Source organism: Zophobas morio, unplaced genomic scaffold, assembly GCF_036711695.1.
Source record: "Zophobas morio isolate AGI-343-1 ecotype UQ-CSIRO unplaced genomic scaffold, CSIRO_AGI_Zmor_V1 ptg000002l, whole genome shotgun sequence".
In the NCBI taxonomy this organism is placed as follows: Eukaryota; Metazoa; Arthropoda; class Insecta; order Coleoptera; family Tenebrionidae; genus Zophobas; species Zophobas morio.
The window spans coordinates 24,377,250-24,401,657 of record NW_026972107.1 but is presented as its reverse complement, the minus strand read 5'-3'; the positions used below and the strand labels follow the sequence as shown (position 1 = coordinate 24,401,657).

At 31.4% G+C, this 24,408-nt stretch overlaps 2 protein-coding genes across 2 annotated transcripts; both read right to left on the bottom strand.

Annotated features, from left to right (window-relative positions):
- Positions 1–15,765: 15,765 nt before the first annotated feature.
- LOC135122676 (uncharacterized) lies at positions 15,766–18,805 on the bottom strand. The gene is made up of 3 exons (XM_064047033.1): positions 18,520–18,805; positions 18,290–18,473; positions 15,766–17,200 (listed from the first exon to the last, which is right to left on the bottom strand). The coding sequence occupies exons 1-3, from the start codon at positions 18,625–18,627 to the stop codon at positions 17,052–17,054; spliced, it is 441 nt and encodes a 146-aa protein (XP_063903103.1). The 5' UTR covers positions 18,628–18,805; the 3' UTR covers positions 15,766–17,051.
- Positions 18,806–19,106: 301 nt separating this feature from the next.
- On the bottom strand, positions 19,107–23,672 carry LOC135122669 (uncharacterized). The gene is made up of 6 exons (XM_064047021.1): positions 23,154–23,672; positions 22,302–22,403; positions 22,162–22,254; positions 22,034–22,111; positions 19,416–19,568; positions 19,107–19,364 (listed from the first exon to the last, which is right to left on the bottom strand). Exons 2-6 carry the CDS (start codon positions 22,398–22,400, stop codon positions 19,299–19,301), a joined length of 489 nt encoding a protein of 162 aa, XP_063903091.1. The 5' UTR covers positions 22,401–22,403; positions 23,154–23,672; the 3' UTR covers positions 19,107–19,298.
- Between the last annotated feature and the right edge of the window lie 736 nt (positions 23,673–24,408).

Genomic DNA, 24,408 nt, shown 5'->3' with positions numbered 1-24,408 from the left:
TTTAAACCAGTTTCTAATGTGTGTTAATCATAACGGCACTCATATTCTCTTTAAAGGAATCATTATTCAGTGCATCAAATTTTAGTACTGAAATTACGCACTTGACAGTAGAGGGAAAGAATTTATTAACTGTAACAAAATGCATATTTTACAAGACCTCGCTCAACAGGAACAGATTCGTACAGCTAATAGATTAAGTAATACCAAATGTGATGGCCTAGAGCTAAACGTAGGAGTTTTACGTTATCTGAACTGAACTGAAGCCATAACTCCGGAACTGTATTATAAATTCGTAGAATTTTCGTCAATGATCACATTAATTACATAAAAAAAATTACAAATCATTAAACAACCGACGTCAAAGACTGGACGCACGATAAGGTCTGACGCAAATGCAATTTATTTTGTAGGTATATAATTTCGTGAATTTAAATTTGTAATTTAAAAACCGGCCGTTATAGAATTTGGCAATATTTGTGATTAAATTCATGTGAATGATTAATTATTCGCTGTAAATTTGCGCCCAAGCTGTAGAAGTAGCAGAAATCTAAATAACACAAGTACTCTTAACGTCAATTAGCGTAACTTCCAGTGAAAACCAAGTCATTTGTTTTGAATTAATAGTACCTAGAAAACAAATCAATGACAGTGCTTACTGTCCATTTGTCACGTAGCACAGTTACAGTTTAACTGACAGTTGCGTTGTGCCACAAGAGAAATAAGAAATTTCCATTTAATTAGTTAAAAACGTAAACCCGAAACCTCCACATTTGTGTAAACAATACTTGCGCAAATATGTTTTTATTAGCAGATGAATGCAATATTGTCGAAATTAAGGTAAATTATTTTTTCATTTGACATTATATGTATAAACTGTATATAGATCTCTAGGTAACAAAAATATAAGTGATATTAATTAAAAGAGAACTCGATGTACATTTAACAGTTACGTTCTAACTCACGATTAGAAAAAAATCTGGTCGAATGAGACTATGATCAGCGTATGTAGAGCATGACAATTATAGAGTTAAAAAAATGGAATGAGTTTATCCACATTAATTACAGCCTCCTATTATCTATTTTTTTCATCACACCACGTGCTATTACACTGTTAAAATGAGATTCTGTAATTTGAGCACTATCATTGAAACCTGCGTTAGATAACTAGATACAACAAAACTACATGAGGATGAACAAAGATCTCATAACAGGAATACATATGGCAAGATGAGATTATTATAATTATACCTACACAGAATATCAGAATATCTACACAGAACTGGGTCATGCGAATTCGAATGAAATTTGAGTCAGATTGCAAATTTCAACTGATTTTGGAATAACTATTACATTTCAATTTGATTTTATAACTCATTAATGTTATTAAGTATACAAGAGTACGAAGTGCATCGACAACTACAACGACATAATTTAGTCACTCAAAATTTAATAATCGTACACACGCTATTTGTGTATGCTATTAAATTTCTTAATCTTAAATGCTAAAGAATGCTGATCTATAAAATCATAAATTTTAAACTCTCAGTTCAAACTTATTAGTGATTGTCACAGTGACGGCTCCTGACCTTTTGAAATGGGTGGACACAATTTGATTGATGAGTTAAATATGAAGATGTAAAATAGGCTGTTATTATCAATTAATAGACGAAATTGTGTAACGGAAATAAATATAAAAATACATTCAATAATAGTAAAAACGTACTTATCCACATTGTTATTTTTTTCATAATCGCACATCCATAAAAATTTATGATGCTTGTTATCTCTATTAAAATATCTATGGAAGTTTCTCGTTTTGTCATGAACACCTTTTTCTATTAATAAATCGGGGGTGGCTCTCCCTCAATTTTTCACTAAAATTTTACCGTCGTAAGACAGACGATGATTTTTTATTAATTATTCAACTAAATTAATTATTTTTATTTAAAATCAAACAATTTTACTCACGCAGAATGAATGAATGAAATCCCGCAATTGAGTTACTGGTAGCGATCACTGTTCGAGCAGGACCCAATTCCAGCTAAAACAGCGACTAGACGCACGGTTCCCATGGCAACGGTGTAAACAAAACATCTAAATAACGCATGATTTGGTATCCGCTTTTATCAGCACTTCAGCAACATATCAAATATCCAAGACACAACATCGTTACATGTAAGTTTTGATACATTTTATATAAATGGAGCGAGATAAAAAAATTAGATTTGATAGTTATGACATAAATTTTTGGGTGTTTCTAGACGTTGTAATTTGGGGCTGGTGCTTCCTGGATTGTCAACTGTTGAACAAGGAAGAATTTACCCTACTCTATAATTAATTTAACTGAGATGTCTTTAAAAGTTGTTGTTTGAAGTTCAGTATAGGTACGCAGCTGAATTTCAATATGATGTGATTATTTTTTTCGTAAAATTTAGCTGAGTGGATCTCTGATAAACCACAATTTTATTGAATACAATCCTGAAATTTACACAATTTCAAAGCGGCATGCCTCGACTGTGAAGAATCGACAAAGATTCCTAGAGATAAGATTATTCGACCATTGATAACCTAAATGACACTAATAGGGCCATACCCAAAACTCAAAAATTGCGGAGGCGTGCGTGCTTGACTTGCAAACCTCAAGGCCGAAAGTTTACGTTGACAATTATTGTTCTTGCCAGATTGTCCTTAATAAAACTGGTTTTTTGAGAAGTTAGAGTGTCCTTAAAAACAGAAAATGGGTACTCTACGTCACACTTCACTACGGGCGTGTAATTAAAATAAGACACCAAGTTGTTGTATTTTTTGTTAATCGTAGGATTCCTTATTCCGTCACACAATTGATACATATAATCGAGATTTCTCTCATATATAACTTCGACTTTTTTTATTACACGATCTGCAAAGACACTTGAAATATTTTTTAAGCCATTTTTTTATATTAGATTTTGCTATATTTTTTTCGCAATCTGTAGGGCTTTTGGCATCATCTTTTAAAAGAAAAAGAAAATCTTTTGGTTCATCAAAATTTTTGCTTAAAAAAAACTAAGTCCTAGCCACGTTCCCAACTGGAACGTACGAGTAAATATGGAAATTGTTCTTGTAAAATGCAACCCTCGAAGGGGCTTTTCTGAAGATCGTTTTACATGACGATGTAAGTAATTGATACGGCATACCGCATATGTAATGCAAGTAATATGCAACATATTTGGATAGATGTTTTTCAGACGACGTGTTTTTAACTTATAACAACACCTTTTTTTGGTTTTAGCTTGAAAAATATTGTTAATGCACGATACAGTATCAACATGACATTGTTTCAGCAGAAACATTTTCTATAACGGACGAAAATTACTATCGAGTACATGTACTGTGCAACGTCCTAATATGTCGACAGGTTGCTCCGTACTATTTCAAATGCAGATTCTCCGAAAAATTATAAAATTTAATTTTGCGAACTTTATTTTTTATGATAAGTTGAAAAATTTGCAAAATTAAATGTTTTAATTTTTCGAACACTCTGTATTTGTCCGAAGACAGTTCTGTGTAAGTAAGTAACCAGTAGACCAAGTTTGCTACGAAGTCACACTTACGAGCTTGTTTATATTTTACTTACTTTTTTATGCTTTTATTTATACCTTAGTTTTATCTATGACGTTCAAAGCTAAAATTGATCTGTTATTCTCACAATAATAATAGAAAACTATGAATATACCTACTAATAAGCGCACGGATAAGCGCACGGATAAGTGCAATGTAATATTAATATAACAGTATTGCATTCTCGCATTGTCCATAAAATGAGATGTGCCATTCTTGATTTGTTGAAAAAAAAAATGGAAACTCTGAGAGATGCGTACCTCGGACCTTCCATCTACTAGAGCAAATCGTCGTCCCACATATCCATGAGGCAGACTTACGTAGTTGTGTATTTTGTGGCAAAAGAAGGAGTATGTTTAAACAATACCCACCGTAACTAATAATAATAAACAAAAGCAGGACGAATTTACAAAGCACAAGTGTGGTAGAATAATGTTTTAATGAAATTTAAGTTTTGAGGGGATCTCATCACGACGTTGTTGGTGGGGATGATTAGGCAAATTTTGGTTAGAGTTTTATGGTCGTATACGAACTGCGGTGCAAATTTTGTTCAAGTATCAGGTAGTCAGATACAGTTGACCGAATTGCGGTACATTTCCGCCCGGGGTTAGGGGGCAGGGAACAACTGCGCCAGTGATACCTGTATAATCTTGGTAATTATTAATAATTATAAATATAAAAATAAATTCCGTGAATAAAAACGAAAAACGATATATTGCAAAAGATGTACTTCGTAGACATATTTTTATAGAATCTAAAATTGTTCAATGAAATTTCAAGGTACAATTTTGTGAAATGTGTCAGCTACAAGTTTATTATCATGTCATAATTGTAGTTAATACAATAATATTTACATAGTTATGTTTTAGCTGAGTTTACGGTGATTTTATTTAACAATAATAAATAAAGCTACAATCGCTTTAATTTACTAACTAATAAACATTAACTAGTGATTATACAAATCTATGTAGGTAATATGTGATCTACGATGTTTTAATAAATATTAAAAAAGAAAGAAAAGTAAAGAAAGTAAAGTTATTTGAAAACAGATATAAACAGTACCTATGTCCATGTTATTTACTTATTTAAATTTTTATTCAGTTCTTGAAACCCACACTTACCGCAGTTCGGTTAGGGATTACAAGGTACCGCAGTTCGGACAGGTTGGAGTTTTACCATGGTATTCTTTATTTTGATTCTGGTCACTACCTATTTCAGGTTCTGAATTGTATCAGAAACCTAATCATTGTTGTCAGCGGAAATATCATCAGGAAGCATTATTATTAAATTGATTAATTAAACATTCAGAGCTTGATAAATCTTCTAAATATTTATATAATTCTTACAAAAATGTTTTTTAACTGAACGACGAATGTAACGGCTCGGCACGCTGCAAAACATTCAGCTTTAGTGTATATTTGTTTTTTTGACAAAGTCGATTTGTTGTGTTCACAACATTCGATTTTTGGGTATTTATTACTTGTGTAAATTTAAACAGAGCCACTGCATCGTTGCGACTGACACTAAGATTGTTTTGCAGTGTCGTTTTTTACAGTGAATGCAATGTCAAAAAAACGTAGGTGTGTCGTATTTTCATGTGAAATAGTGCGAATTGTCATTTAGTTCATCCTCTGCTTTGTACTGAAAACTGAAGTGTTTTTGAAACGGTATCACCGATGATATATATCATGGGTCTGTAGTACTACAATATCTTGCACTTGAAAAAAAATTTTAGTTTTACTCCTACATCTACTTCAATTTTTAACTGAAAGAAAACTTTTACTGCAAGCTCTCTGTTTTCTGAAAAATTTGTTGATTTTTTTTATACACCGTAGGCCACTGTGTAGTAAAATAAAGACAAAATTTGACCCTATGTAGGTTCCATAAAGCATGACATTAGGTTCCAAAACATCGGTAATATACCGTGCAGCTGTTAAACGAGAGCTCCTGGTAGCGCCACCAATTTAGTATGTCCGGTGTAGGAAATGCCACCCCAAAACATTACCTATAATTCACTTGTGGAAGAATATTGATAGGCAAATATCACTCGCCAGGTCGTCTGTACACCGGCATACGGCGATTTGAGGAATACAGGCAAAAACAAGATTCGTCTCCAAACAGTATATTGCTCAAATTCTTTTAACATTCCAATGCTGATGACTTAGTACGAAGTAGTTTAAACGCGCTACCTTATGTGCCCTAGTGAGCAAAGGTGCTTTAGGTGCTTTGGCAGGTACTCTTGGACGCATACCAACTTCTCGCCAACGATTTCTTACCACCTGAGTACTCAGCACCACATCCGGGCGCTTGAAATCTCTTTTTGAAGCATTCTTGTGTGCAGTGTCGCGTCCTGAGTCCTGTGAAGCGCAAAAATCGGTCGTCTCGTTGTGATGTTTTCCGTTTACGACCTTGTCCTAGTTTTCTATTCACGCTTCCCGTAGTATGGTAAATTTGCATTAGTCTAAAAAGGGTCGAACCATCAACGCTCAGCAGATTGGCCACATAGCATTGGGTCCTATCTTCAACCAAAGCTACAGTCCGGATGGCCGCTTCTTGCGATAACCTATGCGTGATGCCATTAGGAACACTCATTATATGTCAAAATGACGTTTTCAATTTAAACATTTTACAAACGTGTGATTTAGTATTCGATGTTAGGATACCATGGTAAGACACTTTCTTTCTTTTAATAGATCCATCAGTTAGAAATGATAAGGAACTTTCTTTCGTTGTAACTAATCATAAGGCCTGTTTTTTAGTATTTTTTTTATTTTTTCGGTTATTATTAACAAATTTGAAATGTCGAATCAATTTTTTTGGTGTGTATTTGGAAATTTCAACCTTCCTAGTTTAAAATGACCCGTTATCACTGGATACAAATGATTTCCCAGCATTTTTTATACATACTTACTGTGCTTAATTCCAATTCGAATTAACACATAACAGAAAATACAAGCTTTCGACAAGGACAAGCTCCTTCATTACTGTATCTTTTTCTCACCAACGATGGCAATCTCCTCTCCAAGTGACTGTTATGTCGCCAATTGGGTGTTCTGACAAGTAATAATAAAGACAGTGCCACGAACAGATTGAAAAACGCTCAAGGCAATTAAGTATGACGAAATTATGTGGAAATTTTTATGTTACAAAGAACATAACGCTGTCGAAACAAGTGCCAAATCCTTGTAAAACATTAATTGCTCCTAACTTGATTGCAAGAGCTAACGGGAAGAAACGTCTCTAGCAATATAAACTCACCCACTCACATGAAGATTATGTTGTTTACAGAGAATTCTCAAACAAAACTCTCAAATGATATCAAAAGATCTATTTACTAAAATTCTCCAATAGACAAAAGTCCAAAGACTATCTTTAAATATCAAACACTCAAATCCAGACTTCAAACAAAAACGTCTATACCTATTTTTGTAAATACTAATAATATCCCTAGCTGCAGATGTGCATATATTTTAGCTTGTTACTGTGAATCAATTTTCCCTACAGAGCCGCTAGATACAGTTCCTATAATATTGTCACTCAGGTCATTGAATCAAGTCGACTACATTGATATTACCGAAGAAGAAGGTTCTGAAGTGTTAAAAAGTTTAACAGAAAACTCAGCTCCGGGCCCTGACGGCATTAGCCCTGCAGTTTTGCATTACTCCTCTCCAACTCTCGCAGAACCTCTTGCTCATATCATACTGGTTACAAGCTTCAGTTATTCTTGAACACCTCCTGCGCTTTTTATTATTACCAATGGTCATGTACCGTTAACTCAGCATGGCTTTCTTCCTGACGGGTCTGCAGTTACATGCTTACTCCAGTCTGTAATTGATGGTCGAAATACCTCGACGAATCACGAATCCCAATCCGCGAATGTCATATACCTAGATTTTACGAAAGTCTTTCATCGTGTTCCTCTTAGACAACTTCGTGCCAAACTAGAGATTTCTGCTTTTTTGTTAAATCGTACTTCTTCGGTTAGAGTAGGATCCTCTTCTCTGATCCTCCCTTTCCTGAAGATTTCATCGGGTGTTCCTCAAGGAACCGTGCTGGGTCAATTTCTATCCAACTTATACATAGCAAATTTAGCTCTGCTTACTGTGTAATAATAATAATAATGATAATAAACATTACAAGACCTAGAAAAATGAAGATGTTGCGATTAAATAAAATGCAGTTTAGTCAGTTTCTCCAACGAATACTTTTAAACCTAATTGATTGTAACTTGCACTATGCTGCCAGCTCTTCATTTTGACTAGAGAGGAGATTAATATTTACTTAGTTAATTTATAAATAGGGCCAAGCTTGTATACAACAGCTTGTGATTGTCAATAACGTGAAAGTAAACTTTAATAATATTAAGTTGGATAAGGCTATTGTCTTTGGCCGTGACAAGCTTATCTAGAATGCGACTTAAGAAGGTTACATTTTAATAAAACCGAACTTTATTAAGTAGATAAAATTTTATGGTAAGTGACATATTTATAAGAGCATGCCTTTAAAATAAATCTAGTTATTTTAACCATACAAGTGACAATACAAAACTGATCATATTTATTTTGACTGTAAAGTGTAAGAGCAACAATTTTGTTTTTAATTCTCCGAAAACCGTACACTGAAAACGTATTTAAAAATCATTAAGCATGCTGCGAGTGAAAGTAACCGAAAACACAATATTGAATCCATTTAGGTGTTTATGAGTCGTTCAACAAAACACTCTTGTTTTCAATTTATTCAGCCATTTTGTCACCAGCGTGTAAATATTGTTACAAACGTGGGGGGGTAAGAAGTTAAATTTGGTTAACTGAATTTTTGTGTACTTGTCTACTCATTGTTTTGAACCATATGTTTCAAATTAATTCCATGTAATTCAGCCACAGTACGTAAAGGTTAAATTCTTAGGGTCACTGGGGTCACTTATTTTAGCCAGCAGACTAAAAATGTATAGACATATACCGGGTGTACGATTGTGTTGTCTGAGACATCCCATGTATGACATACATATATACGCGGTTTAACGTCAGCCCTCTCCTTATAATTTTGGATCTGCTGGGGGTACAGCTTTGAATTTTAAAATTCACGGAATTCTGTCATAATTATAGGTATTTTTATTAAATAGCATAGGGATTCAAAGATAATATTGTCCCAGGAAAGAATACTTTCATTTTAAAAAAGATTATCAAATATATATTCACTGAAACTTTATTGTAAAAAAATAGTAAACGATTGCATTAGCGACATTAATTTTGATTCTTTTTTAAATCAAAATATGTGCCGAATTTCTTTGTTGTGAAAAAGAAAAAAGAAGAAAGAAAGTCTAAGAAATTTATTATGAGAAGGTGTTCTCACAGATGAATGGAAATTTAAAGTACATATCATCAAACAACGATTTTTTTCAACCCTAATGAATTGTTCAAGAAAGGCGAAGAGCTGGACTACCCTAAATATTACCCGCAGATTATTTAAAAATACTGACAATGTGAGAAGAGAAACAACTGGGTATAGTGCTAATATATTTAATAAGTCCGAATTTTAAATGCGGCACAAATCATTCAGGGCACTGTCAAAACAAAAAGCAAAAGGAAACCAGCAAAAAGAGAAATCTGAAATTATAGCGTTAGCCTAATAGTTGCGAAAAACGTTTGCAAAAAATCCTGTGTATATCATACTTTACTTTATTAAAACATAAATTTAGTCACCTACCTTTGTTATTTTTTCTTGGATTCTTTGATATTACCCACATAAAATAATAATATGACAGACACGACTCAAAATTGTTAGTGTTATTCAAAACTGAAACCCAACAGTTCACAGTTTATCATACTTAGTTATTTTATAAAATCTAAACTGTTCAAAATTAATCAAAAAACCGTTTAATCTATTACTTTAGGATTTTCTTCAAAAATGTCGTTTATTTTAATAAGGATATTTAGAGATACTAGCCATACTTTATAAACTACTTCTGCTACAATATAGAAATTTTTAATATGCTAAATTTATTTATGCTCACGGTGGACTCGAAGACATCTTGTAGAAACAGAATTTTTCTACCTTTAACAGTTTTTAGGCAACACTATAAATCTAAAATTAAATCTACGTAATGAAGAGATCTTAAATTAAGTGCCCGCAAATTGTACAAATTGATACAAGTAATATGTAAATAATAAATTAGAAATTTTCAAAACACTTGTTCATTAGAAAAAAAACAGTCATATTTGAATTCCACACAAAAAGCTACCTATTTTTTTAGTACAACAGCAAAAAAACTAAAAATGTAAATAATTGTATGCAATTTGCATAAATAAATAAACTCTATACGAATATGTAATTGGCTGAGTAATATTTATTTAATTTATTAGTAAGCATGACCCAGTTTTATGATTATGAATGTTCATAACATTTATAGACATTCATAATCCCTAGGACAGGACTATTCGTTCAAAAAATGTACCTATGCCGATCTTTCTAGTGGCACTTTGTTGAACAAATAGCAACATATGATGCCCACCAAGTACGTCAATGCAATAATGATATGCTTGAGGTAAAATATACGGTACTTAATTAGAAAATATGTGGTGTCTCACATAAGATTATCTATCTAGGAGGTTAGAACGTCCGTATACTGCCTACGTTATCGTTTTTAACTGGGAGAGGAACCATAATTTGATACATAGCTTCGTAGTTCTGACGTCAGCTTTACATTTACAGTTTTAATAGTCGATATTTATAATTAAATTATAAGGACAGTTACACCTATTTTTATTTTTTTTTTTTGACAGATCTAGGTAAATTTTCTTGATAGAGCGATTTATCTATTGATTAGGGACTGTCATTGTCCTTTTTCTGAAATTATCTAATTATTTTTAGTTATTTATAAAATCCACAGAAAAGAAATAACAAAAAATTATTTAGATGGTAGAAATAATAAAAAACTATTTAGATGGTAGCAAAACAAAAAATGTATTAAAAAAACTACAATAAAAACGAAACCTATCACTAAATAAATAATAAAATAAAATTTTCATTCATTGAAGCACGTACTAATAACGCAAAAGTCGCGAGTTCGATCCCCTCATGGACCCTCTTTTTTTTCTTACATTGTGCAATTTAATTTTGAATCTGCACAACCGAATGCTTTGAAATCTTGCAGATGTTTTAAAGTTATGATAAGAATCATAAATTTGTAATCAAAATATATTTGCTTATCTCCTCTAAAAAATTGATGACGTCAGCTCAAAATTTTGCGAATAAATTCTATCTAAAATGTCCAAAATATGATGACTCTATACTTGTGATTTATCATTCCATTAATATTTTTTGGATTTGCTTGTACAGGGTGACTCAAAAAAATTAATGAATGCGTGCATTTATTTTATTGATTTAATCAGGACCTGCGAAACCGAATGCTTTGAAATCTTGAAGATGTTTTAAAGTTATCGTAGTAAATTTTGGATCAAAATGTATTTGCTCATCCTCCTAAAATATTGATGAGGTCACCTCAAAATATTGTGTAAAGTAAATCCTACAAAATATGATGAATCTATACTTGGGATTTATTCCTGCGTTAATATTTTTTAGATTTGCTTATACAGGCTGTCTCAAAAAAGAAATGACTGAGTCAATTTATTTTATTGATTAAATAAAAAATTGCAAAACTGAATATTTTGAAATATTGCAGACGTTTTGAAGATATCGTAAGCATGGTAAGTGTTTAATCAAAATGTATCTGTTTATTAACCCCAAAAAATTGATGACGTCATCTCAAAATATTGCTGAATCTATCTAAAATGTGCAAACTATACTTGTAATTTATCACTGCATTAATATTTTTTAGATTTGCTTAAACATGTGGCTCAAAAAAAAAGCATAATTAAATGTATTTATTGGTTAAATCAACATAAAATTTTGGGTATATAATACTGTTATTTTTAATGTTACACTGCACCATTCCAGGTTGCTGTACGCGTCCTTGCAAAAATGTTGATGACGTCGTCACAAAAATGTGTAAAAAAAAATGCAACTCAAAAATGATGGATATGTTTCATTGTACTTCAGGAGCGAGGGAAGTCGTGTCGAAACAACTTTGGACCAATTTCTTTCATCGGACTTTGTTTCATTTTTAATACACGTCCATACCCAATACGTATCACTCTTGCAACTATTTTTTGCAAAGGATATACAAGTTTTAAAAATTTCACGGCGCACTGAAGTTTGAAACGTACGTTTCCATTTGCTGCCTACCTGCTACAGGATCAATTTGCACAGTTATTAGCATCCTCAACATCACAGGGCAATAAAATTTTAATGGATACAAAAATAACCTGTCAACGGTACTGTTTTGATACACGCATTCTTACGTTGGGTATGTTCTTTTAAGAGTTCGTATTACAATAACATGACAATAATTTTATTTTTAATTTACAAACAAATGGACATTTTCTCACTTTAGAGTTTTGTAGAAAACATTTAAGGTTATGTATTCGAATCTTCCCTCGCCTTTGAAGTACAATAAACTCCGTTGGTCTCTATTATGACTTTTTTTACAGCCTCTTTAGTTAATGTAAATATATTAATAGAAATATTTATTCATCTAACAATTTAATTTTATTGTAGTTGACGTGTTATAATCACTCAGTATTAACGGTTTACTAAGATTTCAAAAGATTTTGGAGACAAATTGTAATAATCTGAATTTTATTGGTCAATCCAAATACATAAAATGAAAACCAGATTTGTGGCATGATGATCAATTTGGGAGGATGAATTGCCGAATTTTTAATAAATTTTATTTGCGTCAGACAGGTTTAATGTAACCGGATAAGCTAAATGAAGTAACTAGATGTTCACGATCTAACATTAAGTCAACATTTGCCAAAATAATATAAATACTTAAATTATTAGTAAATTAATTCTAAACATTTATGTTTTATTTACAATATATTATTGTGTATATCAATAGAAATTAACATCTAAATGAGCGATGCGTATTCGAACCGGAAATAAAAGTAGTACTGCCGCTTAGAGCACACTTCTTGAGTCTATCATGTAATGTCGGAAATGTTACAGTATTATTAATCGGAGAGTTCTGTAACTTAAATTTTTCTATGAGTAAGAGAGAATTTCCAGCTTTCTCTCTAACTACGCTTTGATATTTCTTAATAAATGTAATCTTTCTTCTGACACTCGCTTTTGTCGTTATGAAAGTAGATATACTTATTCTATATTGTTACGAGTGCACAATGCTCCAATATTGATTGAATAATACGTGTAAATCTATTCGTTAATTTTACAATAAAGTTTAGTTTACAAATTATTAATTTAACTAGTGATTGTTATTTTCTTAGGGAACCATTCACTGTTGACAAAGAATGTACAAATTAACGAAAACAAAGAGACGAATAAATACATAATTTAATTTAATTTAAGAAATTAGGAGAAACAGTGCAATCTTTCAGGGTTGTTTATTTTTTTTGCCGCTCAGGATATTTTAAGTTCATATCAACATATTTCGTAAGTAATGTTAAGTATGTAAGTAAATGTTTTGACTGTGGGCTCCTTGACATTTTGCACATGTTTTGGAAAATCAAGGTTTAATATTGTATTTTTCTTCTAATTTTTATTGTCATTAATTAGTGAAATTCAAAGTCGACGCTCGATTGTATCATTGAGATTGGCAATTAGATACACATATGGGATCGGGGACAGAATTAATTAGCTAAGAAAAGCATTTTTTCAACTCCATTTATATAACAGTAATAACCTAATTGCTTTATTAGAAACGTGCATTGCCTATTGAATAAAACTTGAGTCCTGGCTTTTCTACTGTTAAAAAAAAATCACACAGTCAATCGGTTAACCAAAAATAATATCGAGACAGCAATAAAAAACACGATCAAAGACACCTATGGTTTTTTTAAGATTTGTCTTTGATAGAATTTTCGATTGGTCAGACTACCGTCAAGTTTTTGTTGCTGTCTCAATACATTGTTTATAATAGCATATTAACAATTGATTAATTTAAGTGTTAATTAAAATATAAATACTTACTGAAATTCTTGTCATTTCAGACATACTTACATTAAATTTATATCTCAGATTATTAAAACCCATCTGAAGTAGGTAATAATAATAAATCAATAACTTAAATAGTAATTGACCGTTATTCAGTGACTGAAGATGGACTATTTATATGTATGCAACAGAATATATCCACACATGTACAAAGGATTGTATAATGTGTCTAGTGTGCTGTGTGTTGAGCGCAAGGATAAATCAAGGTTATGTAACATTATTTTTCTTGTACTAAGTTTAGAAAGTTACAATGGCGCAAGCGAAATGTTTACCTGTAATTTCTGGCTTTGAAGAGTGCATGGTGCTGAGAAATACGAAGTCGAACATATCACTACACATTTTTTTACATATAAGTAGTTATAAAAAAATATATTTTTTATTCACATCATGTCACATATTTATATGCAAGTATTTTAACAGTTGTATAGAAACATTTTAAACTTAATCTTCTTCCGTTAGTAATATCCCTCTTCCAGGAGTTCCAAGAGTGTTCTTGTGTACCGTGGACAAAGGACAAACAGATTTTCCATCATTTATTTTTGTTATGCCTTGTAATGAATAAATTAACAATAATTGTGTACCAATCTATAAATAGTAATTAAATACAGAGTTTCTGTTAGTTCTAACCAAAAACAGTAAGTGAATGAAAAAATATGTTTTGCTCCAGCTTATCATCTTCATGTTTCTTGACGTCTTTTTGATACAGATTGAAAATTTTGTATAATATAGTAGTGGAAAATACAAGTGGCAAACCTAACTTTTAAAACCCGCTATAAAATTATCATAAAAGTATGAATTCTGTCAACAAATGTTTATTGTTCTTCTATTTATGAATAAACACCCGCACAGAAGGGTGGTGAAGATGAGTCAAGCGAAGCAGTATTAAAAATAGGACTTTTCATATTGTTACGATGTACAGACGAATAAAAAATTGGTGTAGGTAAAACTCAACGATTTATTTCTTACTAACTAGATTTTACACGACTAACAGCGATAAAATAATTCCGGCGCAACTTCTCTTCACTGAACTAGCTGAATAATAATGCGTTCCCGAAGGCAGCCTCTATTTAAACCCATACTTCGGCGATCCAGGTCTTTCTCGAATTGGGTATTCACGAATTCCGCTTCCAGGGTTTTCGAACGTCGCTGGGCCGCGTCACCAACGATGCGTCACCCGTCATTGCCGCCGGGCCTAGAAAGTTCTCGACGGTCCATTGGCGTCGTACCGGGGTGGCGTATGGGTTTATTTCGTAACAATATGTACGCAGGTAAATAATAATACAATGAAACTCCAAAATTCTTTTTGGTACAAACTTAGCACGTTACTTTTTATAAATGATGATCATTTTTAGTACCAAAGAAGTAAAAATAGTCCAATTAAAAATTAAAATTATTTTAATTTAATTCCCATCATTTTACCTCATATTTATCTAATATTTTTGATATGTCCCCTGACGTTTACATAAAAATAAAAATGTCCATTTATACAATTCAAGAAAAGGTTCAAATGGTTACGGCCTTTATTCAAGCGTGCCAAATTCGTAATAATTTTGCAGTAGCATACCCCCATTGCAAAACTTATCATCTTTGGTATTAATTTAATTAATTAAAAAAAGTTACACTTTAGCCTCAAAAATCAGAACATGTAAAAAATTATGTAAACTATGTGTGTACCAAAAAGAATTTGTAAATTTGCAGTAGAAAAACGATTAACACGATTTAAATTTTACACTATGTAAATTCCTGTGATGCATTCGTAAAAAACACATTGTATATGACAGCATATGATAGACGCAAGTGACAAAAGTGCAGTTAAAACTGTTTTTAAAGATTTTTTATTATTATACCAGTCTATGTACACTAGAAAACGAAACTTGCAACGTAAACACGAACATAAATTCACAAGTAACGTATCCAACAAATTTCCAAGTAATTTTTTAAGTTATTTAGTTATAACCTACGTCAATTTGAACGTAGAGGAGAATCTTTTAGCCCTATATTTATTTACTACTAAATAAATGAGCAAACCGTTTTGAAAATGCTGTCAAATTTTGTACACCTTAAAAAAACTAAGAAAGATAACTAACAGTAGATATATTAATCAGTCACAATAAATTAATCTTAACAAAAAATAACCGATTTATGTATTGCCTATACATTGATATTATTACGACTAAAGTAACATAATGTTATACAAGTAGTTAACAACTTACAAATAACCTCACACAGAAACTACATGATCTCCAGAAATAATACAAAAGTGGAGTAGAACTTTTCTTTCTTCGTGTTCAGGTCCTCTAGTTTGTAATAATTTTTTTTTAACATTGAAATAATCATTCATAGAACCACGTTTGCCAGCAAGACATTATTTATAAAAAAATATATATACAGCGTTAGTCACGAGAGAATTACTTCTGAAAATTATTTTTACGCAACTCAAAATACTAATACCCTGTACCACTTGATATTATCTAAATTTAAAATGAAATGCCTAATCCATGATTGCTTTGACTTTGGCAGTGTCACTTTGACGTTAATTAAGTTTTAACATTTTTTTTCATCGTCGACTCGCCTCTAGAGCCCCATTGGATCGACGACGTACGCTCAGATCAATCTGGGCTATACTGAAACCGTAAGTGCTCTACCAATGTTGTTCGCCGCTAATGTGCATGTGTTAATTCGCTATCTCTGCGTCACCTAGAGCCTCTTCGAAGTGCAAATCTCCAACCTCTGGACTTCTTCGGCCATCCATTTACAAAAAAGCCGTAGGATCCCCCCAAAATGCCCAACATTTTCAACAGATTAGTAGTTAAATTATTTACTTACTTGTTTGAGTTTGTGTTGTAACCTTTGAATAAAATGCCGTAAAAGCAATTTTTAGAAATAATTTTCTCGTGATTAATCGGTTGCAAAAGATCAAGAGGCACACTGACAAATTTATTAGCGGCGCCGGAGGAGATTTCCGACTGGCTGCGGTACCACCATGGACACTCGCGTAACCTCCTTTTCCACAATTGTCAAAATGAGATTGTCAAACTCAAAGCAATCATGGATTAAGCATTTCATTTTAATTTCAGTTAGTATCAAATGGTACATGGTATTCGTATTTTGGGTTGCGTAAAAATAATTTTCAGAAGTAATTCTCTCGTGACTAACCCTGTATATACATATATAGAAATATTTTCTGAAAGGGAAATATGTAGTTAAATTTAACATATATGTTTAGCTTATTTTATGTAAGAAGAGTATTTAATTATTTATTTAGTTTCACATTTGCAGTCATGTTATGCCTTAGGTAAAATCAGTATCAGCGATTATTTTAAATTTAACTTACGTTTAGCAATGCACAAGTAGAAATGTGAAAGTGGGCGAACATATTAAGGCACCGTAATATTTAAAGTACTTGCACATTTATTCCAGGGAAGGATTTTCACACCAGTAACATATAATTCACTTAACAACACACATACTCCAAAGACCTCACGACCTAACTGGGCCTCAGCATATAAATATCCAATAGTTGATCCTAAAAAACGAAAAGACATGGTTTAACTTATTTAAACAAAACTTCCCTTGCAGCTAGAACATAACCTGTTTTTAATATAACTTATAAAAAAAACGAGTATGAATTAAGATGCTACATGTATAGAAACATGTTCTACTTAACATGTTCATAATAAGTATTATTTATTTACCATTTATTAATTCATTTGTTTATACAATATTTTAACTGGTATTAAGTTAATCACGCATTTCATGATACGTTTGCCGACGTCTGATTGGCATAGAGTCGGTCATGCGATACTTTAACGTCGTCTCAAAAATTTAATCGCAATCAAATATTAAATGAGCTTCTATAAACCGGCTCTAGAATTACCATTCTCCACCAAAAGATCGAATTATCAGGATTTGGATTAACCAACTATCGAAAAAAAAAATCCAAAATTAGAACAAACGTTTTTAAAGGTAGGTATACTCTACCAAATGATTATATTTAGATATTGAGATAAAAAATCAGTAGTAAAATTGAACCGACTGTTGTGAAATTTTGCACACGATATCATGAACATGGCATAATTTTAAGTAAATGTCGCTTGAAATCGAAAGTCTCACATGCCTCTTGCTAAAGACTTAACACAATTCTTCTTTAGCTTATAATCGTTGGTCGGCTGAAATTCATTGTCGAGAAAACTAATAATTTATTTTTTATTAATCAAAGAAACAGCGAAGCGAATTTTAAAGTTTTAATAAGTATATTCACTTTCAGTCGTTAGTTGCTCTTTAGTAGACTTAGAACCATGGGGCAAGATACCGAGATAAAGTGAGGAAAAAAGGTAATTTTTGATTTCTTGAAGTAAAATGAAGATTGAAGAGTATCACAGTGATAACGATATTGTGTTCTCACTGCCTAAATCAAAAATGTTACCAAAGACACAAACACATGTTACGTGTTGAATGCCATCTCCCTCATTAACCACTTATTTCACACAGTTTTGTAAATAAACTAAATTACTTATTTTTTTCAGTCGACTTTGTGGATTATGTTTACGCATATTTTATTAAATACTAAACTATGGAACATTAATTGTGTTTTTATCTTTATTTAAACTATTACCGTTCTCAAACCTCATTCCAAGTCCTGCTCCCGCACTTTGCCCAAACGGTGTGCTTGCTTCAGCGTGTGGACCACCAGGACTCCAACGCTTTGCCAACAATCCTCCAGCCAGACCAGCAGAAGCGTGGAAACCAAAAAAATTTACACCAATCGTAAAATCATAAAATGTAATTGGAAACCGAAACTGAAAGCAATGTTTGAAAATAACAACGTAATTGTAAAATACTTACCAAATTTAGACCAGAACTAAAATAATCTGATCCGATTAAGGGAAAAATCGACATTTCCGCTTCTTTTACGACACATATTACAACCAATACATATAAAATGTTCAGCATTTTAATGAAAAAATTATCGTCTGGAAACTGTCGCTATAATCGTTACAATGTAAAATTTTGTGTAAAAATATGCCGTCGCCGCCGATTATTTAAATAAATAGTGGCGACGAATAAGCATTGTTTTTATTCTTTCTAGACTAGTAATGCGGAAACTGCATTTTAAACAGCAGTTGTACACGTAAAGTCTGAATTATGTTTGAAAGCTAAATATATTAAGTATATTTAACAGAAAACCTTGGCAATAACAGTGACCATAAATTTGACTGAGGACACCTTGATAACACTATCTTTATTTAAATAACTAAATATGTAGTTAAACGTAAACCAATCAAAATGTATTTACACCAAAATTCGAGAATAATTTTTGTAAGTGGTGCTACCTAGTCACTTACATATGTTTTTATGTATAAATAGATACATTCAAAATGATTCTTTTATTAATGTTTTAATTACATAGTACTAACAGCTAACTAAATAAATTATAGCGTGACAAAATTACAAAATCATAAGTTACGGTAACTTTTTAGAATAAATAATAATAATTAGAGATTTGTAAACCAATCTAACCATTTTTAAGGTGATAACCATCAGTATAAAGAAATAACTTAATTGAGCAACCTGCACACATTATACGACTTATCACAGATAATCTGGCAAAATTTCATCATAGTTTATAAAAACTTGGAAATTTCTAAGGAAGCGTTCCTTTTGAATGCCGCATAATTTTGTTCCGAAACCTACAACAACAATTTCAGGTCTACAGAATTTTATCAACTAAAAGAACATACCTTCAACGCATCTTGTAACTCGATATTCGTTAGTCGAATAAGACCTCGTAGATTTCGATTAAGTAGCTTATTAAATTCAGTCCTGGTTAGCTTGAAAGGAGCTTCTGTTGTTGTTGCGTTTGGATCACTACTAGCTGTAGTAGTCTGCATTACCTACAAAATTAAATGTTAATTACTCAATACATTTGTTTCGTTTTAGTATATTTTATTTATATTATAACTATATTTTACAAAAAAAAAAATCTCTACGACTGATCTAACTTTCTTGTCTGGCCACCAAGGTGAAAATTTTCTTTCCGTTGTTTAACAGGAGATTAATGTTCGCAATAATTTCTTTGGAGAACACAAACAATTTTACATAAACAAAAGTTTTCTTAAATTCATATCTTAAAAGCTTTTCATCTTAAACCATATGTAAGAGATATCAAATATACAAATGTTCGAAAGTTAAACGAGAAACATTACACAATTTCGGAAATATATGACCACATTATTTTTAATCTATTATAAATCATACAGAATCATTTAAAGTTAATATGATCAGGATTAAGATCCGAAACCCAACAATTTAAAATAAGTGTTTTTACAATTTTTTGATTTTGGCAGTAATGTTGAATTTGAAATATTCTTTTAAAGGATATACTTATTAACTTACTTAAATTTAATAACTACATCTGATCAGAACTAGAGGTCATTACAGTCGGATAGGCAACTGTGTCAGACTTAACACAGCCATTTTGTATTTCTCAAATCATATAAAAAGTTTTGTAATTGGGTCATTTTGACAAATGTGTAATTTTGTTTCTTGACGTCTCGCAACATATAGAATACGAAAGCGTTGATTTTATATTTATCTGTCGTCGTCTTTTGGCGATTGTAAACAAATAGTCTTCGAATCTTTGAAATTTTGTCCCCCAATCCTTTTTAAGAATACATCATGTCATCTTCAAATATACTTAATTATTACTTTAAATGTGCAGCAAAGCATATTTTCCCAGTCAGTAAACGGTTAGGACCTACTGAACCAATACGGGAAAAATTTAAATCGGCGCCCATGAAAAGTTGGATTTACAAATTTATTCTTTGAATCGAAAAAGTATTTGGTTTTCTTCAAAATTTAAATTTAAAGCACTAAATGATGTTTCTACTCTTCTTGGAACTTATTCAGTTGCTTCAAGAGCAATGTCAGAACCCCCTGAACCCCTGTACTTCAAGAACGAACGCAATTCGGTTAGAAGTATCCATGTACCTGATATTTGAGCAAAATTTGCACCGCAGTTCGGATACGACCCTCTAGATGCACAAGCACAAAAGGTTTCCTCCAGATAATAAATAGCACAATTTTGCATAATTTTGTACAAACCTAATATGGATTTGGGGATTACGAAACATAAATCAAAACTTATGTATTCTTTTCACAGAAAGCTAACAAAATGATCAGAAAATATAGCAACGATTTATTAAAAAATAAGAAATGTGACATTTGCGCTTCAATAGTATAACTGTACGTTTTAAAAGTACTTAGAACAGATATTTGAAAAATAGAGTATAATTAGATTTATTTTATTTCTGATTTTAAAAAAGATACATTTAATATTTGTAAGAGATATGAAATACAAACAGTGTTATCAAAAAATATATAAAAATTTATAACAAAAAATATATTGCAATATTACTTGTACTTTATTTCTTAATTTATTGACACATAAATGCTTCATCTAATTTCCCGAAATTTTGAAATAAATAAATATTTTGAAAAGTTTTCCTTCACGTATGTAAGGAAAGTTCTCTATGTAGAGATATATTTACAGATGTTCTGTGGCAATATTTATACACAACTTTAAATTAAATCTCTATATCAAGCAAGATTTGTACAAACTATTTCAAACTTGTTTCCAAAGTGTAACTGTATAGATTAGTTAAAAAATTATTTAGATGTAATTAACATAAAACTAGACATTTTACCTAAGATACGAAATTTATCCACAAAAATCGAAGGTCATAGTAGACAAGACTAAAATGACAGTTTTCAACGAATTGCACACAGGACTTTTTATGTGTTAAATTTGTATATTTAATTTGTGTAAAAATTACCATCATTAATACGACTTCGTTGAAGTGGTGCAGAGTACTGTGTAACAACGAACCACATCTACGAAACTAATAGTAAAACATATTTTTTTTATTAATTGATTAATGTTAATTGAACTATTTAAGTGTATTCAACAAATGAGTAACAAGTAAATAAAAAATGGTTTCTTTTAACACCGGAAAAGCCTCAAAAACCGGTATGATAATTCTTCTCATATCTTTTCCGTTACGTTGATATCATTTACATAACTGAGTGTAAACAATTTTGTATTTCTTGCACTGCAAAATTAAAAAAAAAAGGAATGAGGATGTAAAATTTCATTTTGCAGCTGATTTTTTTCCTGTTTTAATTTCCACTGTTTGCGATACATCCGTAAAGAACTTTAAGATTTCTAAATATTGTGCTAAAAAATATCCAAACTATAGATCGTGTTCTATTCTTTTTGTCGAATTTATCATCACTGCAAGGATACCTTTTCAGAGCATATTCAAATGAAGGAAATTGTTTATCGTTCAAATCAACTTACAGGGGCACTTTCAGGCGCGAAGTTGTCATTGATGAGTCGACTCACGTTTCTGAACGTGTGTTTAGTATCGTTCCATTGCTGAAACATTGAAAATTTAGATACAAGAACATCAATTTCAGAGTTCTTACCTCAAACACAACAGAAAATAAAGTGCGAAAAAATCCGGGCTTCTTTTTAAAAATAAGTCTTTTATCACGACTGATTTGTTGACTCGAAATTAGCTAAAAAGAAGAACTCATTCCCAATTTTAAATTTTATTTTCACTTACTTTGTTTGCTCTTGCTGTTTCTGTAGACTGGAGCGCCAGTACCAAACAGGTTGTTATTAACAATAACAGCAAACTTCGAATTAACAATCTATTCTGCATAGCCTATAAACAGAAACAAATTATTTTTAAAAACGCGTTTGGTTTCAAGCGAACTTTCTCTGAAGTTTTCTTTTTGTTTTTTTAATTATATAAGAGTACTCTGATTACACTATAATTCAGTGAATTATTATTGTATAGACTTTTATAAAAATCTAGGTTGAATTTTCTTAAAAATTATCTGATTAAATCGATTTCAAAGATCTTTCCCAGGAACGGAGAAAGCGGTGCATCAAACAACAGAAAATAATGTGAAGAATAACCATCAAGATTTCTTACGCAGATTTTTAACTCATTCATTCAAGCGAGGCAATTGTTTCAGTTATCTTAGCGGGGTACACAAACCTACTTATTTAATTGTAGCACAATTACGTAAGAAATTTCGTGCTCAATGAATGCAACGTGATTTACTATTTTTATTCGAATCGACAGAATGTAGGTAATTTAATTAAAAAGAAAACAGCTCGATTGTTGTGATAAGATAAATTTGTACAATATAAAAATATCACGACAACGACTTTCATCAGCATTCCAGATAAAGTAAAAATTACATAAAAGTGCTCACTTGGAAAATCCGTTTTGCTACAAACTTGTAATTCTCGTTTATTAAGTAATTGAAAATGAAAGCTGCACTGGTCATTATTTTTGACAATAATGATCATGTATGCTGTAATTTATCTCTGACTAGTTGGAAAAACAATGTCCACAAGGAATTAAAGGCAAAGGAAAATTTAGTAAAAAGTAAATAACACTTACAAAATTATTGTCAAAATCTCTATCTGTTCACCATATTGTCACCAGCCACTCTTTATCGTAAGTCTATAACTTTGCGTGTACAACACCTTAACCACTAGCATTCCTTCGTAAGAATGCTCGAATAGTTATTACAAGAATCCACCGGCACTTGCCAACGAAAGTGACTTGAATATACTGTACACGTAAAGGTAGAGTTTTCCTTTTCTGGCGCAAATGCTGCCTAGCTAAGGAAGGAACTGATTGGAAGTTAAATTAAATGTGTACACTATACTCTCACTGATTAGCGGCGGTTGAAATAATGATATAACAGGTTGTTGATAGTAGGTCTGGGTTTTTTTGAGAAGATGAAATAGTTGATCGACATTCGAATAGCCTTGGTGACCTTTGCGTATTACAAACGCCTGGAACTAAGAAAGTCGTGACGAGACGGATGTCATTGGAAATCGGTGATATTGCTCAACGAGGATTTCTTTTGGACAATTGACTCATGCTGTCTACGCATCACAATTAGAAACATTACAATATTGGCTAAATGAGATTATTATTAGCATACGTGATATAACGCATTTCCGGTTTACAAATCTTGGATCAACTTTTATTAATGTAACAACCGGTAGGAACAAACTAGAATATAAATTTATTATACTTATATTAATATAATTTCACATTTTATGTTTGAACAAGAATATGTAAAATAAACTTCATTTGTTGTAATAAACTAATATTTGTTACTTTTAAAATATTTAGTAGTAAATTTAGGGACATTATCTTGAGATCGCAGTTCATTTAAAAATGTTGATCATACAGGAAGCAAAGTTTATAAAACCATTAGAATATAATATTTTCAGTAATGTTAGAAATTGAACCTGTTACTCAACGAAATTTTAATATTTGAATTGTGGCCTTGTGTTGAAAAAGTGGGTTCGACTGTTCAGCAACTTGGCAACAAAAAACTCTAATTCCTAAAGAACTATCAAAACTAAAAGTCAGTATATTATTAAAGTACACAAAAAACGCATAGCAGGCTAAATATATCTAATAAATATTTATTTGACAATCTTTTGTCTTAACCTCATTACTCATTAATTTCGTTGTAGGTAATTGTATCAACGTTCTTTAATCATTAGCACAATATACCTTAGTAGGCGTAAATGTTAAATATGATTCTGCAAACTTTTTTGTTATATGAATTGCTAAATCACACAATGTTATGCTTTATGGTTCAAATAAAATATTTTAATAAAATTATGTCATG